General features: G+C 54.2%; 1 protein-coding gene across 1 annotated transcript; it reads left to right on the top strand.

Annotated features, from left to right (window-relative positions):
- Nucleotides 1–9,625: 9,625 nt before the first annotated feature.
- Nucleotides 9,626–17,242, top strand: SLC29A2 (solute carrier family 29 member 2). The gene is made up of 12 exons (XM_004383701.1): nucleotides 9,626–9,662; nucleotides 9,902–9,983; nucleotides 11,763–11,923; nucleotides 12,166–12,305; nucleotides 12,619–12,753; nucleotides 13,340–13,437; nucleotides 13,686–13,770; nucleotides 14,310–14,443; nucleotides 14,767–14,872; nucleotides 14,976–15,061; nucleotides 16,150–16,349; nucleotides 17,064–17,242. The coding sequence occupies exons 1-12, from the start codon at nucleotides 9,634–9,636 to the stop codon at nucleotides 17,173–17,175; spliced, it is 1,368 nt and encodes a 455-aa protein (XP_004383758.1). The 5' UTR covers nucleotides 9,626–9,633; the 3' UTR covers nucleotides 17,176–17,242.
- Nucleotides 17,243–18,194: the final 952 nt, after the last annotated feature.

Raw genomic sequence — 18,194 nt, forward strand, 5'->3', positions numbered from 1 at the left:
GAGCAGAGACATAGGGGGACCTCGTACCACCAAGAAGCAGTGCCGGGAGCAGAGCGTGTCCTTTGGACCGGGGTTCCTGTTCAGAGAAGCTCCTAGTCTAGGGGAAGACTGATGAGAAGGACCTTCCTCCAGAGTCGACAGAGAGAGAAAGCCTCCCCCGGGAGCTGACACCCTAAATTTGGACTTCTAAACTACTTTACTGTGAAGAAATAAATTTCTTTTTGTTAAATCCATCCACTTGTGGTATTTATGTTATAGCAGCACTAGATAACTAAGACAGACATGTTATCAGGAGGGACCAGTCCCTGGAGAAGGACGTCATGCTTGGTAAAGTAGAGGGTCAGCGAAAAAGAGGAAGACCCTCAACGAGATGGAGTGACACAGTGGCTGTAACAGCGGGCTCGAGCATCGCAACAATTGTGAGGATGGCGCAGGACCAGGCAGTGTTTCGTTCTGTTGTACACAGGGTCGCTATGAATCGGAACCAACTCAATGGCACCTAACAATAACAGAAGTCAGGGCCATTCTTGGTGGAGGGCCAAAGGGAGGGGGTGTGGGGTCTGAGGGAACTGAGGAAGTTGGAAGCGGATTGTCCCGGGATACCCCCTCTGACCTCTAGCTTCCCTTCCAGAAGGCCTGCCCCCTCCAGCTGGCAAGCAGCAATTTGGATTGGATTTCGGCTCCTATCACCTGGATTCCAGGTGTGTGACGGTTAATATGATGCGTCAACTTGATTAAGTAATGATTCTCAGTGGTCTGGCAGACATTGGACTGGTTGTTTTTCCATAATGTAATATAATCACCTCCATGACCTGATCTGATGTGATCAGCCAGTGAATTGTAAGAGGAATTTCCTTGGGGATGTGGCCTGCATCCAATATATATGGACATTCTGGCAAAGCTCGCTCGCTTGCTCTGGATCCTACATCTGACTAGTCATCCTCTGACCTCTGGGTCTTGAGACATGAGCTAGCAGCCTTCTGCAGGATCTGCCAATTTGGGGTTCATCAGCACCTGTAACCGTGTGAGGCAGGAGAAGCCTCCAGTCTGACACCTGACCCACAGATTTGGGACTTGCCAGCCTCCACAACTGTGTGAGCCATTTCCCTGAGACAAACCTCTCTATATATTCATATATATAAGTTTTACTGCTTCTGCTCCTCTAAAGAACCCAGCCTAAGACAAAGTGTGTATGTGGGGAAGGTTCTCTCTTCCCAGTGAGGGGTCTGCTGTTCTGTCGATTTAGGCCTTTCCTGCAGGTTCTCTGCCTGGCGAGCACAGGCCATTCTCCAGCCCCAGAGTCTTGGGCAGCGGAGACAGGGGCAGGGGGGTGGAGTCAGGCAGGGGGCTCAGGCTTTCACAGGTTCTAGGTGGTGCAAAGGTTAAGCGCTCAGCTGCCAACCAAAAGGTTGGCGTTTCAAACCCACCTAGAGGCTCTGTGGGAGAAAGACCTGGCAGTCTGCTCCTGTAAAGATTAAAACTCATTGCCATTGAGTTGATTCCTACTCATAGTGACCCTATAAAGATTACAGCCTAGAAAACCTTGTGAGACAGTTCTTTGTCACATGGGGTCGCTATGAGTCAAAACTGACTCAGCAGTACCTAACAACAAGAACAACCCCATTCTGAGGAAGGGGCCGGATATTGGTAGCCAACATCTGTTAAGCTCTACTATACTGTTTCGGAGAGTACACATTTTACAGAAAATACAGAGGTAGGTTTCTTTACACACAGCAGAGTCCCTGGGTGCCACAAAGAGCTAAGCACTGAACTACTAACCAAAAGGTTGGCGGTTCAAACTCACCCAGAGGCACCTCTGAAGAAAGGCCTGGTGACCTGCTTCCGAAAGATCACAGCCTCGATAACCTTATGGAGCAGTTCTACTCTGCAACCTGGGGTCCCTGTGAGTCAGAGAGGACTTCTTTACAACTGGTTTGGTTTTTTTGGTTTTAGACGTTTGGTTGTTGTTGTTTTAGTGCGTGGCAATCGCAGGTCTAGCAGACTCCCGAATCCTCCTCCCAAGCACCCAGCTGTGGGGCACAGGCACCACAGACAGGAGGGCTGGCAAGAAGGGGTGCAGATTTGCGATGGACTGTCCTGCCTTGTTCCCCCTGCAGCCTCCGGATGGACGGATTCCCAATCTCATAGTGGCTCCAGGGGCCCATGGTCCAGATGAGTTGTCCTTGACTCCCTCCCACCACGCCTAACTTCCCAGCCTCGCCCAAAGGCGCTGGGCCACCTCCATTCCCCTACCACGCTGCCTTTAACAGGCTCTTGCTGCCCGCTAGAGGGCGCTGCCGCCTGTCAGCCCCCCACCAATTCTGTCCAGTCTTGACCTCATGCCGCCCCGGGCCAGCTCGGCTAAGGGGAGACCCGCGGCCCAGGCTCTCACACCGCGCTCGGCCCCTTCCGGAGACCCGCAGCAGCTCACTTCTTCGTCAATCCAGAGTTTCCATCTATGCAGCTACCTCAGAACCCGGACCCCAACTACGGAAGGATGCTGCAGCTCCCCCAGGTGAGTCTCTCCAGGATCCTGAAGGTTCTAAAGTCTTGGTTAACTGGGATGGGGGCGGGGCCTGGCTGTACGGGGCGGGTCAAGCCTGGACTCGCCCACTTCTCACTCCGCGGCAGCAGCGAGTTCCAGCTAACCTGAGCACCAACGAGATGGAGGCGGGGGAGGGCCGCCTCTGGGGACCCGCCACTGTGTGGCGCTGTTGCAAGGCGATGACCAACGGTACTGTGTGGACAGGGAGCCCGAATATATGGCGCCCCCAGCCTCTTGGCGTGGGATGACCTGCCTGGTCCTCCGCAAGCCCAGGCTGCGCCTCTAGCTGCCCACGCCACAGGCCTGCCCCTCGGGTCCCTCCCCTCTTCCTCCAAGCGCGCCAGGCCAGGTCACAGTGCCCCAAGCAGCTGTTTTGACACTGCCACCCCCGGGAGTGCTGCTGATTCTGGAGCTCACTCAGGAGGACCCCACTGGCACGGACCAGGTTTGGCTTTGAAAGGAGGACACACTCTGGAAGCCCCACTGTCTTGAGCCAAGGGGGACGAAAACGCCGAAGAGCCATCCAAACAGACCAAGCCTAGAGGTAGCTTACCTTTGCTCAAGCTGTGCCCTCTATTAAAACGACCTGACAGCTTTTCTTTGTCCTGTAAAGACAGCTTATTATGCTGCACCTCCTCCAGGGAGCCTTCCTGGATGGCCAGGGTCCTCTCTGAGTGCTCCTTTCTCCTCCTTTCACTTTTCAACTCCAAAGTTTCCATTTGGTTCTTTTTACTGAAATTATCTATATGATGTAACATTATCATCACACCTTCCTTTACTTCTTTATTCCTTTAGTTTCTTGAGTGCCCTGGTGGTACAGTGGTTAAGAGCTTGGCTGCTTACCAAAATGTTGGCAGTTCTAATCCACCAGCTGCTCCTTGGAAACCCTTTGAGGTAGTTCTACTCTGTCCTATAGAACCATTATGAGTTGGATTTGACAGATGGATTTGGGTTTTTGTTGTTGTTCAATCGTATATCTGCTCACTCTCACAGGCAGTTTCTATTGCTATTATCTAGCGCTGCTGTAACAGAAATACCATACCACAAGTGAGTGGCTTTAACCAACAGAAATTTATTTTCTTACAGTTTAGAAGGCTAGAAGTCAGTTCAGGGTGCTGGCTCTAGGGGAAGGCTCTGTCTCTGCCTGCTCTGGGAGAAGGTCCTTGTCTCTTTTCAGCTTTTATTCCCAGGTTCCTTGGCGATCATGTGGCGTGCATCTTCCCTTTTGTTTGTGCTTGCTTGTTTGCTTGCTTAATCTGCTGTTTTATATCTCAAAAGAGATTGATTTAAGACACACTTTACAGGAATACTGCCTCATTAACGTAAAAAGAATACCCATTTCCAAATGGGTTATAACTACAGGCATGGGGTTAGGATTTACAACACATTTGGGGGGGATAAAGTTGAACCCATAACATATGGGGGTCATACTTTTCTTGTTTCTTTGCCCGTCTTGTAATTTTTTGTTGTTGTTGGAAACTAGACATTTTAGAGGGGTCCCTGGGTGGCACAAACGGTTAAGCACTTGACTACTAGTCAGAAGCTTAGTGGTTCGAACCCACCCAGAGGTGCCTCAGTAAACAGGCCTGACAATCTGTTTCCAAAAGGTCACAGCCTTGAAAACACTATGGAACACGGTTCTACTCTAACACACATGATGTCACCGTGAGTCGGAATTGATTTGATGGCAACTGGTTTGTTTCTTCTGGTTTATTTCTCCTCTGTAGTGTGAAGCCTCTGATGTTGCTTCTTAAGGGGCTAGCCTTGGACATGTCCTCAGTCCCTCTGGGATGACAGTGGTTTTTGCAGGGCTCTTTTTGACTGTGGAGCTCTGGTGGTGCAGTGGTTAAGAGCTCGGCTGCTAATCAAAAGGCTGACGGTTCAAATCCACCAGCCACTCCTCAGAAACCCTATGGGGCAGTTCTACCCTGTCCTATAGGATCGCTATGAGTCGGAATTGACTTGATGGCAATGGGTTTGTTTTTTGTTTTGTTTTGTTTTTACTGTCTCTTTCCCTGGCCACACCCAGTTGTTAAGCTCTACTAATTATTAGCTGATTGCTGTACCGTCTTCAACAATGTCCCTGGGCATAACGGGCATAAATTGTTCTACAGACTAATCCAATCAAATTTGGGCCCATTAGAAGGGCTCCCCAGGTCTCTCCTGAAAACTGACTTGACAATCTACAGTTTAGCCTTCTCCAGTGAATCTACCAAACTCCTGCTGATTGCCTTTCACCAAATTCAAAAAACCAAACCCATTGCTGTCAAGTCGATTCCAACTCATAGTGACCCTATAGGACAGAGTAGAACTGTCCCATAGGGTTTCCAAGGCTGTAAATCTTTATGGAAGCAGACTGACACATCTTTCTTTCACAGAGTGGCTGGTGAGTTCAAACCGCTGACCTTTCGGTTAACAGCCAAGTGCTTAACCACTTTGCCACCAGGGCTCTGCTGCCTTTCACCACAACCTCAAATTTTTTAGGGTACTCAGACTCAAACTTCAGGCTGTATTGCAAATGAAGTCAGTTTCTTTGGGAAAAGATTAGGAGCTGTCAGTTTTATGGCCTATGGGCAAAACCTTTGAGCCATGGCTCTGGATCTGGAGGTGGGGAAAATGGTGCACTTCTCTCTGAGTGGCATCCCTGCTTTACGAGCTGGAAAGCTTAGTGGAAGGGGAGCAGTAGCCTCAGGTATTCTCAACTTGCTTCTCCCAGTGTGGAACCACCACCTTAAGAGCCGGGATGAGGGTGATTGGGGCTCCAATATTCTCAGCAGCATCCCTCAAGTGAAGGCTGGGCAGAAAACGGGAACCCCCACTTTTTGGCTGCACTCACAGCTACAGCACTTAGCCTTGGCAACAGGTAGCTGGGGCAGGAAGAGGAACCCTGAAGTCCTGCCCCCTCCTAGGAAGAAGGTCCTGTGCTGCACGTGTGTTCTTGGCTGCACCAGTCTGCGATACTCACATGACACCAGCCCGCTTGCTGAAGGTGAAGGGGACTTGAAGCGCTTACTGATGAAGATCAGAGATTACAGCCTTCAGTATAGATTACACCTCCACATAAAGAAAACAGAAATCCTCACAACTCAACCAAAGACTGAAGTTGTCAAGGATTTCATTTTACTTGGATCCACAATCAACACCCATAGAAGCAGCAGTTGGGAAATCAAAGGATGCATTTGCATCGGGCAAATTTGCTGCAAAAGACTTCTCTAAAGTGCTCAAAAGCAAAGATGTCACTTTGAGGACAAAGGTGTGCCTGACCCAAGACATGATGTTTTCAGTTGCCTCATATGCGTGCGAAAGCGTATGACCAAAGAAGAGTTGATGCCTTTGAGCTGTGGTGTGGGTGAGAAACACTGAATACACCACGGACTGCCAGAGGAACGAACAAATCTGTCTTGGAAGAAGTACAGTCAGAACGCTCCTTAGAAGGGAGAATGGCAAGACTTCGTCTCACATACTTTGGGCATGTTATCAGGGGAGATCAGTCCCTAGAGAAGGACATCTTGCTTGGTAAAGTAGACGGTCAGCGAAAAAGAGGAAGACCCTCAACGAGATGGATTGACACAGTGGCTGCAACAATGGGCTTAAGCACAATAAGGATCATGAGGAGGGCACAGGACCGGGCAGTGTTTTGGTCTGTTGTACATAGGGTCACTATGAATCAGAACCGACTCGACAGCACCTAACAACAAGAAAGACAGTAAAAAGAATTAATATTTGTCAGGAGTTCAGGGGGAGGGAGGGAGGGAGGGATGACTAGGTGAAGCACAGGGGACTTCTAGGGCAGTTACACTATTTTGTGTGATACTGTAATGGTGTACGAATGTCATTATGCATTTGTCAAAACCCACAGAATTGTACAACACAAACAGTGAACCCTAATTTAAACTATGGACTATAGTTAATGGTAATGTATCATATTGGTCCAGCAACTGTAACAAATGTACCATGCTAATTCAAGATGTTAGGATTCCCAGGGTGGTGCAAACAAACACTCAACTACTAGCCGAAAGGCTGGTGGTTCAAACCCACTCGGAGGCTCCTTGGAAGACAGGCCTGACGATCTGCTTCCGGAAAGCCACCGCCTTGAAAACCCTATGGAGCGGCTCTACTCTGCACACATGGAATTGCCATGAGTTAAAATGGATTTGATGGCAACTGGCAACAACAACAACGATGCAAGATATTAATAACAAGGAAAACCGTGTGTCTGTGTGGGGCCATAGGCAACTCTATGTACTATCTGCTCAATTATTCTGTAAATCTAAAATGACACTAAAAAATTCTATTAATGATTTAAAAATATGTTGATAATTTTCTGAGCCTAGAAACGAACTCCATTTTACATTTGAACACAAGGCATTGTTTGTAAGATTTGAGTACGCACATTCCCCAGTGACACAGCAACTGTCTTTGTTGACGGACAGCTACACCCTGCGTTGTTTGGGACTTTGCCAACACGTGTTCACCCCTTCAGAAAATCCCATCAGCATCTTAGTGGTCAATTTCACCACCCGGCTGTACTGTCTGTGCTTTTGCAGCCTTTGTATTCACTGCGGTTTAATAAGAGGGGGCAGCATCCAAGCACTTCATTCTGCTTGAGCATTACCATATTGCAATACATGTTATTTTATTACGACATACTTTTATTTATTTGGAGCCCTGGTGGTGCAGTGGTTAAGCATTTGGCTGCTAACCAAAAGGTTGGCAGTTCGACTCCACCAGCCACCCCTTGGAAACCCTATGAGGCAGTTCTACTCTGTCCTGTAGGGTCACTATGAGTGGGAATCAACTTGACAGCAATGGGTTTTTCTTTTTTTTTAACCTCCTTTTGTACAATTAGAATATTATAATGACATTTAAAATATTTGTGTATAGGTGAGTTTTATTATATGTGAATTTCATTTCAGGATAGTAACAAAATATTTGTTATTAAAAGGGAGACTGGGTCTGATTAAGTTGAGAACCATTGCTTTCAAATGAAATCCAACCTCCTCCCTCAGCCCCCGGCCTGTCTTGCCAGGCCACCCACTGCAGAGGTCTGTCCCCTCCTCCCACCGCGCCAGCCTGAGGGATCTATTTGTATGTCCCAGAATGTGCCAGCACTCTCACCTCCCAGGTCACGGTGCACGCTGTTCTCTCCTGGAGGAGCCCTCTTCCTCTTTGCAAATTCAATGCGTCCCCAACCTCGGATCTTCACGTGCTCCTGTCACAACTTGTGCCATTGATGTGACCCACCTGTGGTCTCACTCAATTTTTCTCTAAATGACTCATTTTTCATAAATGAGTTTATTTTTCAAAGAAAAGTTTTCATCACCATCAGAAATAGGAAACCAGTATCAGTAGCCCTAAAAATACACTATTTAGATCAAGTTGTCAGCAGAAGCCCTGAAGCCAGCTCTTTGCTTGAGGCACAGAGAGACACATCCACAGAGAGAGCGCGGTTGATTAACAGGTGTTAGGAAGGTATTAGACCATGTTAGTACTAATTTGAGACTTTCCCCTTGATGTATTCTAAAGGCTTGAAAGAAAATTGAAAAGTGATGACTTTCAGTGTAATTTCATGCTGTCCCTGTGCTCCTTAAAATCACCTAGGATATCACTGCAATAATCCATCTATTCTCCAAACATTTACTCAGTACCTGCTATGGACCTGGCATTGGTGCCAGCTGCTGGCACTAAAGCAGTGAAGGAGACAAGTGGTCTTTGCCCCATAGCCTCGAGGTCTCCTGAAGAAAAAGCCTGGAAAGGGCCACACTATTTGACGGTGGGGTATGCACCCAAAGGGCCACACTATTTGACGGTGGGGTATGCACCCAAAGGAGGCCTCTGCCCCACCCTCGGCAGGGAGGTGGGGAGGGCCCCCCAACGGAGCCACGTATCTCCACTCGAGTCCAGCCACCATCACCCTTTGCCTGGACGACTTGTTCTACTTGAGTCCTCCCCCAGGGACCCGTGGGATCCACCCTCCACCCTGCAGCCAGAGAGGGCAGCTCACAATGCAAATCTGAGCAGGCCCCACCACCACCCTCCCCGTTCATGGGATAAAGACCAGACGCCTTAACACCGCGGACGAGGCCCTGGGTAGCCATAAAATGTCATTACTTACTAAAATAATTTGTGATTTAGAGCCTCTCAGTTCTCCAACATCCCGGATATGCAAGGTGATTCAAAGAAACCACGCCCACTCGTAAAATTATGAATTAGTCGGAGCAATTCATTTCAAACATACAATGGTTATAATCTTTTCAAAGTTTTTCACAGAAAAATATTTATAAAAAGTGGGAGGTGGGTGCATCTTGATATGTCTGATAGGATGTGGTGCGGGACCGCAGGCACACATGGGCCAGAAGGGTCCGTCTGTCCGTCTGTTTCCCAGACCCGCTTGGGGGCTCCACCAGCGCGGGCATCTGGTCTTCTCGGCCCCCCTGGGGACCCAGCTGGGCGCGGCCCACCAGGACCGCAGGGGACAGATGGTCGCTCCTGCCCCCCTCCCCCACCCCCTGCCTTGGGCGCCGGGCCCGCTTGGGTCGCGCACTCGGTGGGGCCTCCGCAGGGACGCGAGCGCAGCGCCCTCGGTGCTGGAGCGGGGGCCTCGGGTAGCGGCTCCGGGCGCTCTCGCCTGGGGGTGGGGACGCCCTCCCTTACCCCGGCCGCGGTGCGGGAACCGTCGCCCGCCGAGGGGCATGGGGGCTGCGGTGGCGCGATCTTCCCGAGTCAGTCGCCTCTAGACCGCCCAGGCGAGGCGCGGGGAGCCGGAAACCGCGGGTAGGACCTCCTGGTTAGGGCCGGGGTCTGCGACGCCCGGGCCTGGAGTCCCCGCGAGGGGAGGTGCGGGTGGGGTGGTGCGACCCTCTGTCCCCGCCCCGGGGGCGGAGCCGAAGTCCCAGGCTGCGGAGCTTGAGACCTGCGGGAGGCAGCCCCGGGCTCCCTTCCGGCGCCAGTCTCCCCACTCCGCCTGATTCCCGGAGCCCGGACCCCCCAGCCTGTGCCCGCCGCCGGCAGGACCCAGCCTCCGGGTCTCCGGCCCTCGTCCCTCGCGTAGGTGCAGGTGCGGCTTCCCCTCTCCCGCTTCGGCGGCCATGGCGCGGGGAGACGCCCCGCAGGACAGGTGAGTGGGGGGCGGGGGGCAGTGCGTGCACGGACCCGGGGGGCTGGGGGCACTGTCTCGCTTCGGGCGCTTCAAGGAGCGCAGAAGACTGGGGGAAACTACAATTCCCATCAGCCGTCGCCCTGGGCCTGCAGAGCCGCGGTGATGGGGGTTGTAGTCCGCTTTCCGGAGGGGGCGCCTGGGAGGCGGGAGGGGAGGCCGGGGCGTCCTCGGGGTGACCTTCTGACTGATCCCCACAGCTACCACTTGGTCGGGATCAGCTTCTTCATCCTGGGCCTGGGCACCCTCCTTCCCTGGAACTTCTTCATCACCGCCATCCCGGTGAGAACCGTGGCAGAGTGACACCCCCATGGCCAAAAAAGCCATCCCTGCCTCCAACTAGACGCCGTGGGCCTGAGGTTCGCCCGGGGGCGCTTTCTCGGCCGCCACTGCCTCTGACTCCTCCTTAAACTCACTGGTGCTGCGAGCTCAGTCTTCCAGAGCAGGCGCACCTCTTACATGGCTGGTGGAGGAAACCCAAGCTTTCATAAATGCCCAGGTCCCCGAGGGGTCAGTTCCCCAGCTCAGGGGTCTCAGGGAAGCAGCAGAGGAGCTGCCCACCCACTTTCCTTTTTTTCATGATTCCTGGGTCAGTGACTCCAAAAGTAAACTCTTGAACCTTTGGTTTACTTCACAATAGCATGACATACACTCATTCACTGAACAAACATTTAATGAGCACTACTGTGGGCCAGTTAGGGCCCTGGTGGCACAGTGGTTAAGCGTTTGGCTGCTAACCAAAAGGCTGACAGTTCTAATCCACCAGGCTGTCTTTGGAAACCTATGGGGCAGTTCGACTCTGTACTATAGGGTTGCTATGAGACAGAATCTACTCCACCACAAAGGGATTAGTTTGGTTTTGATGAGCCAGGCACTGTGCTTGGCATTGGGGACGCAGGATGAAACAAAAGGACAGAAGGCCGTGTCCTCAGGGAGCTTACATTCTCTTAAGGAGAGGCAGAGTCGTGGTGTGTGGTTCTCTTTGGGGCTGGGTGATTTATATATAGTCAGTGCAACGACTTTTCAATGCCACTTCGGAGCTTGACTGTGCGCGGAGCCCAAAGATGGATCAGCCCCTGGTCCGGAGGGATTCAAAACTCTATTGATAGTGTAAGAAGACATGCAACATCCAGGCTTGGAGCAGAGCCCCAAAGTGGTTACCCAGGGGACGGAGCAGTTCTTTCTCTTTAGGGAAGGAGGCCACAGTGGGCTTCATGGAACAGTTAGGTAGTGACCTGGGAGTAGGGTGGGCAAAGTTTCGGGGAGGGAGTGGTAGGAAGAGGGGGTGGGCATTCCAGGTGGAGACAACAGGCATGCAAAGGCACAGAGCCAGCCTGTTCAGGGAAAGTCAAGAGCCTGGGGTGCCTGGAGCTTAGCAGGGATGAAGCAGGAGATGGGGCACAGCTGGGAGCTCAGGACCTGGTTCTGTTAGGACTTGAGGTTTTACCCTCTGGGCAATAGGGAGCCCACAGGGCATTTTTTAAGAAGGACTTGTGTTCCAGGGAGAATGCAGTGGCAAGCACCAAGGCCAGAGCCTGGCTTACAGTGAAAAAAAACCGTTGCCAACAGTCGATTCTGACTCAGCGACCTTACAGCCCTGGTACCATAGTGGTTAAGTACTGTGGCTGCTAACCAAAAGGCAGTTTGAATCCACCAGCCACTCCTTAAAAACCCTATGAGGCAGTTCTACTCTGACCTATAAAGTGACTATGAAAGGCTTACAGTAGGTGCTCAATAAATACCCATGGAATGAATGACTGGAGGAGTTGCTGCAGGAGTGGCGGAGGGCCAGGGCACTGAAAGGAGGGTGACCCAAAGATGGAGCTGAGCCCTGCCCTGGAGCTTCTTTGGGCTTGGGCTCTGAGCTAGACCTCAGCCCTTCAGTTCAAGGAACACTCATGGAGCTCCCACTGTGTGCCAGGTGCTGGGGACAGTGCAATGACAAGGCAGACACGGTCCCCGCAGATGCAGCAATGACAAGCATGGGAGGGGGACGGGGGTTTCCTGAGGGTGGGCTGTAGGGTGAGGCCTGGAGGTGACCCTGCACCCCCATCCTGTTAGTACTTCCAGGGGCGGCTGGCCGGGGCCAACAGCACAGCTGGGACCCTGAGCACCAACCACACGGGCCCCACAGACACCTACAACTTCAACAACTGGGCGACCCTGCTATCCCAGCTGCCGCTGCTGCTCTTCACCTTCCTCAACTCCTTCCTGTACCAGCTGTGAGAGGCCCCTCCCCCATCCCTCCACTGCCTCTCTGCCCCCTCCTGTCTCCACTCTCCCTGCATCCCCCGTCCCTCCACTCTCCCTGCATCCCCCCATCCCCCACTGCCTCTCTGCCCCTCCTATCTCCACTCTCCCTGCACCCCCCTATCCCCCACTGCCCAGCCTGGGCTGACCCTCTTGCCCACCTCCCCTGCCCACCCTGGGCCTGGCTGATGCCACTCTGCCCTGCTCCGAGCAGCATCCCGGAGACAGTGCGGATTCTGGGCAGCCTGCTGGCCATCCTGCTGCTCTTCACCCTGACGGCAGCGCTGGTCAAGGTGGACGTGAGCCCCGAGCCCTTCTTCTCCATCACCATGACCTCTATCTGGTTCATCAACTGTGAGCACCTCTGACCCCACCCGCCTTCCCACCCAGCCCTCCTCTTTGTAACTGAAGGGGCTCAGCATATCCAAGAACGGGAGAGAGACAGCATTATTGTTACCCATGTCCCTGATGAAGAAACTGAGGCCCAGAGAGAGAGCAAACGTCCCACAGTGACCTTACAAGCAGCCCCACAGACCTGTGACTGCACCTCAGAAGGGGGGGGCATTGAGCTCAGAGTCTCTAGGAGAGTTCACCCCGCCCAACCCAGCCCCATACACCCTGGTGCCACCTCCCGGAAGCCCTGAGCCCTCCTGTCCTCCCCCCACAGCCTTCAGTGCAGTTCTGCAGGGCAGCCTCTTCGGGCAGCTGGGCACCATGCCCTCCACCTACAGCACTCTCTTCCTCAGCGGCCAGGGCCTGGCTGGCATCTTTGCCGCCCTCGCTATGCTCCTGTCCATGGCCAGTGAGTAGACTGGGGCAGCTGGAGGGCAGCTCTGGGCCCTGGGGAGGGGAGAGGGTATGCCAGGAGCCAGATGCCTGGGTTCCTTCCGGGGGGCTGGGGGTTGGGTGTGGGTGTGGGAGTGGAGTTCCTAGGCTCTGCCGTGAGGGAGCATGACCAGGTGAGGATTGGGCTAACCTGGGGTTGGGTCAATGCTGGTATGCAGCAGCCGGAGGCCAGGGAAGGCCAAGGTTGAAGCCAAATCCCAATTCCACTACTCAGGCATTTAACCTCTCTGTGTTACAGTTTCCCCACCTACGTGTGATTATTATAGCTCCTCCCCCTCAGATTATAATGAGCATGCAAACAAGAAAGCTCCTGGCACATGGTAGGTGTCCAACAAAAACGACATAATAGGAAAAAGTGGGAGAAGAGACAGGCTAGTCTGGGGACCTGCAGGAGTCCTGAGCTTGTCAGTGAAGGAAAGAGGGGAAGGGGCTGGGAGGTGAACCTGAGGAGTGTATTATGGGATGTGCAAGGAGAGCTGGAGGTCCTGTGGGAGCCCATGGGACTAGGCCTCTGTCCTCTGCAGCTGACTTTTCTGGCACAGGTGGCGTGGATGCCCAGACTTCCGCCCTGGGGTACTTCATCACGCCCTGTGTGGGCATCCTCATGTCCACTGTGTGTTACCTGAGCCTGCCTCACCTGGTGAGCCCGCCCGGCCCGGCTGGCCTTGCTTTTGGGCTCCAAGCCCCACCTCAGAGCATCTCAGATACAACCCTGAGTCTGAGGCCCCGAGGGAGGCCAGGGGAGACAGAGGGGACCTGGACCCAGCCCTGATCCTCAACGGAGTAGGTCACTGGGGGGACCCCAGCCGCTAAGCCAATGGTGTGGGGAGGGGTTCCAGACAGGTGAGCCCAAGCCAGGCAGGGACACTACTTTCCTTCCTTCTGCAGGAGTTTGCCCGTTACTACCTGGCCAAGAAGCCACCCCAGGCCCAAGCTCAAGAGCTGGAGACCAAAGCTGAGCTCCTCCAGGCTGGTTAGTCCCAGGATCTGCTGGGGAGCTGGGAAACTCCGAGAAGGCCAGAGCCACCTCTTTGGGAAGCATTTCCCCCCATCCCCAACCAGAGCCCCCATCCCCAGCAGCCTGTGTGAGCAAGGGAGAGACTAAAGGGAAGTCAGTGGAATTAAAGTCATCCCTGCTGCCCTTTGGGTCTCAGTTTCCTCCTCTATAAGATGGGGAGGCAGCAGAGCTTCATGCATGCAAACTCTGGATCCAAGTGCATCTCGGTTTAAATCCTGGTCTCACCACATCCAAGCTGTGTGTCGTTAGGCAAGTCCCTTAACTCCTCTGAGCCCTAGTTTCTTCATTTGTAAAGTGATGGCAGTGAGGTAGTTCATCTAAGGTGCTTAGGAAATAGTAGCTGTGACTATTCGTCGTTGACTATGCCCTCTTTGATCGCACCCTGGCCTGGAGGAGGATCCCTTGTGTTAACTGCTGGGATTGCCCTCCACTGGGCCTAGCTGTCAGGAAACCTGGATCCCAGGCTGTGACCCTGCTCTCTGTATTTGCCCCAGATGAGAAGAACGGGATTCCCAACAGCCCCCAGAAGGCAGCCTTGACTCTGGACCTTGACCCTGAGAAGGAGCTAGAGATGGAGCCAGAGGAGCCCCAGAAGCCAGGGAAACCTGTCTTAGTCGTCTTCCAAAAGGTTTGGCTTGGACCTAACCCCGCCCCCATCCCTGGACAATAGAGGGCTGCTCCCTCCTGTCCTGCCCATCCTGTCCCTGCCTCAGCCACCACAGGGGCCCAGGGGAGGCCGGCCCTTCCTGAGGATGCCAACAACCAGAGAATCTTAGAACGGAATGGGGCCTTAGGACTCCCATTGTCCACCCCTCAGTCACGGGGCACTTCGTGGGTCAGGGCCACAGCTGGGCCTGTTTGCTTCTGGGCCAGGGCTCGGGCAGGAGGGTGGGGCTGACCTTGGGCCCCAGAACTGCCCCGCCAGCTCACACCCCTGCCTCCGGCTCCCAGATCTGGCTGACAGCGCTGTGCCTTGTGTTGGTCTTCACAGTCACTCTGTCTGTCTTCCCTGCCATTACAGCCATGGTGACCAGCTCCACCAGCCCCGGGAAGTGGAGTGAGTGTTGGGGTGCAGAAGGGGGCAGGGTAGGGAATGAAGGAGAGAGGGAAGAGGCGAGTCGGGAACAGGATGAGCCACCAGCTCTCTCTCTCTCTCCCAGGTCAGTTCTTCAACCCCATTTGCTGCTTCCTTCTCTTCAATGTCATGGACTGGCTGGGACGCAGCCTGACCTCTTACTTCCTGTGGGTGAGCACACCCGGCCTGGAGTGTTATGAGGGTCTTAGGGAGCAGTCAGGGTTCAGAGGGCATGAGAGAGCACAGAAAGTTAATGTCTCAATGACTCAAGTGGTCTGGCAATGAAACAGCTGGCCCAGTGGATAATGACCACCAGGTCCCTGAAGGTATGCAAGCCAGGGCTTGGACTTCGAGTGTCTTGAAAGCAGAGGCCATGTCCAAGCAACCTGTGTCCCCAGCACCCCACCTCAGTTCTCAGAGAATATTTCTGCACCGAGTGAGGAGTTGGACAAGATTCCTGGCTGTCAGAGTGCTTTTAGCCAAGGTGCTGTTCGTGGGTGGTACAGTTACACGCTCCACTGCTAACTGAAAGGTTGGAGGTTCGAGTCCACCCAGAGGTGCCTTGGAAGAAAGGCCTGGCAGTCTGGAAAATCAGCCATTGAAAACCCTGTGGAGCACAGTTCTACTCCGAAACACATGGGGTTGCTATGACGAGTTAGAATTAACTCAGTGGCAACTGATTTGGTTTGGTTTGGCTGTTCCTTTGCCTGGAACCTTCTAAGGAGACACAACAAATGAAGCAGATCAAAGAGCAGCTTCTCTGATCCAAGCTGCGGTGGGGCCTGGATCTCAGCTTCCAGTCCCACTCAGGGAGCCCTGGTAGTGCAGTGGTTAAGAGCTCAGCTGCTAACGAAAAGGTTGGCAGTTCGAATCCACCAGCTTCTCCTTGGAAACCCTATGGGGCAGTTCTGCTCAACGGCGACGATTTGTTTGTTTTTGTATTCCCGCTTAGCAACCCCATCTGCCCCAAAGGGGTGTGGGAATCCCCAGGGGTGCCCCGAGGAACCGAGTTTGAAAACCACAGATGCTGTGTAAGGCTTCTTCTGGTTCTGTCATGGAGGGAGCACACCCAAAACTCAGGAAGGCAGAGGTGGCCCAGGCTGGTCCTTGACTGCTGGTGGCCTTGGTGCGGCCCCGCACTCATGTCGGGCAGGTCCAAGGTTGGGGGAGTGATCTGTGGGTCTGTTCCGGGTGTCCCGAGGCGCCCCTGGAGCAGAGACCGCTCCCAGGGCCCACACTCACCCCAGCCTCTGCTGCAGCCGGACAAGGACAGCCGGCTGCTGCCACTGCTGGTCTGCCTGCGCTTCCTGTTCGTGCCGCTCTTCATGCTGTGCCATGTGCCCGAGAGGTCCCGGCTGCCCACCCTCTTCCCCCAGGATGCCTACTTCATCACCTTCATGCTGCTCTTTGCTGTCTCCAACGGCTACCTGGTGTCCCTCACCATGTGCCTGGCGCCCAGGTCTGGGGGGTTGAGGGGTAGTGTTGGGCTGGCTCTTGAAGGAGGGGTGGGTGGCAGCCTGCAAGGTGGGCGCCCTTCTGCCTCTGGCCCGCCCAGCCCTAGCTGTCTCCAGGCCTTGCTGGCAGCACCCCATGGGGTCAGGCCTTAACCGCTGAGCTGGCCCCGGTGGGAAGCTGGGGAGACGAGCACTAGACTGGGGGTACCTGCCCAGGAAAGTAGCCCAGTCATCGGTTCTGGGGCCTTGTGGGACCGTGGGCACGTCAGGGCCTCTCTGGGCCTCAGTTTCCCCATCTGTAAATTAAATGGGTTAGACTATTGTCCCTTAAGGCCCAGCTAGCTCCAAAATTCTCAGCTGAGGGGGAACTAAGGTTTTGATCAAAAACAGGGTTTTTTCCTCTAAGGGGAATGGAGTTGAGAATCCAGGGAGAGCTGGGCTGATGAGAGGACCAGGTTGGGGACATTTTGTCGAGAGGGGAAGGCAATGGGATCTAGAACCCTATAATGTTGGAGGACCCCAAAGGCCCTGAGAGGTGTCCTTGTCCCGTGGCCTCATTTACAGATCGGGAAACAGGCCCAGAGAGAGGAAAGACCAAATTATCCGTAGCCCGGCACTCAGGTGGCTTGTGATAAGGAGGGCGAGGGCGGAGGGCACTGGGGCTGGGCCCAGGTTTGGGCTCTGCATTTTCTAAGAGCTCCTTCCCCTGCGTGTTCCAGGCAGGTGCTGCCGCCTGAGCGGGAGGTGGCCGGTGCTCTCATGACCTTCTTCTTGGCCCTGGGGCTCTCCTGCGGAGCCTCCCTCTCCTTCCTCTTCAAGGCTCTGCTCTGAAGGGGCCCCGCCCAGGCTCTCCCAGCTTTCCTCTTCCCGCTGCCCCTTCCGGAGCCGAGAGCCAGCCGCGGAGGGGTGGCTGGCAGGGCTCAGGCCTCTGCTGGGCTGGGGCACCTGCTGCTGTCATCCCTGGCTGGTGGCTATCAGGGTGTTGAGAGGAAGGCTCCACCACAGGTCATCCTAACCCTCACCTAGGGCCAGGGCTGGCACGCAGAGGGACGGCCTTCACAAAGACGCCCAGGAGACCTCACTGGCTGGAAGGATGACCATCAGGGACCAGAGGGCCAGGCCGTGCCCCTCCCAGCCTCCAGGGCTGCACTTGGTCATTAAAAGAAACTCACTTGCTCATCTACAGGGATAAGAGGCTACACCAGGGCCTTGCTGAGGAGGTGGTCCCCGCCACGGGCTCGGGGTGGGGGCCTGGGGCCACCCAGAGCAGACCTCTTTGTCCCCCAGGCCTCAGCAGCTCCACGTTCAGGTCCCTCTGACCTGAGGGCAGAGGGTGCCAGGAGTTGAGGGGAGGAAGAACAGGTGTTGGGGACCTGAGGGTGCGCAGAGGACTGGGCTCTGGGCCACAAACTGTTCTCCCTGCCAACTCCACTGTCCCCACTTCCAGAGCCCAGCTGGGAACTGCAGTTTGCCTGCATATGTGCACTGCGCTTTACAGTTGGCAAAGCTCGTCCACCCCGACTCTCTCCCTGGAGCCTCACTGGGGCCCTTGGCAGGAGCCTGGCAGGGATGGTGCTCCCCCACTGCACGGGGAGGAAGTGAGGTCCGGGGAAGAAGCATCGGGAGAGCCAGGACCCAGCCTCCACCTCGCTCCTTCCTGCAGGTGCTGTTCTCCCTGCCCCAGGCCTGTTTCTCTTTTCCTCAAGGGCCTCAGGGCAGAAGCCCTGAGCGCTTATCCACCTTTTTGCTCCTCTGACCCAGCTGCTGGGTCAAATAACAACCCTGTTTGTACGATACTTTCTCTGAGTCTTTATTCCAAAGTGCTTTCAGCTCTATTGGCCTCAGTGCTC

The sequence above is a fragment of the Trichechus manatus genome, unplaced genomic scaffold (assembly GCF_000243295.1).
Source record: "Trichechus manatus latirostris isolate Lorelei unplaced genomic scaffold, TriManLat1.0 scaffold00113, whole genome shotgun sequence".
Taxonomy (NCBI): Eukaryota; Metazoa; Chordata; class Mammalia; order Sirenia; family Trichechidae; genus Trichechus; species Trichechus manatus.

Excerpts from the sequence above, each read along its gene's own strand:
- SLC29A2 (XM_004383701.1), top strand. The coding sequence starts at position 9,634 with ATGGCGCGGGGAGACGCCCCGCAGGACAG. Across the intron at positions 11,924-12,165 it reads AACTCCTTCCTGTACCAGCT|CATCCCGGAGACAGTGCGGA; the intron begins GTGAGAGGCCCC and ends TGCTCCGAGCAG. Across the intron at positions 13,771-14,309 it reads AGCTGAGCTCCTCCAGGCTG|ATGAGAAGAACGGGATTCCC; the intron begins GTTAGTCCCAGG and ends TATTTGCCCCAG.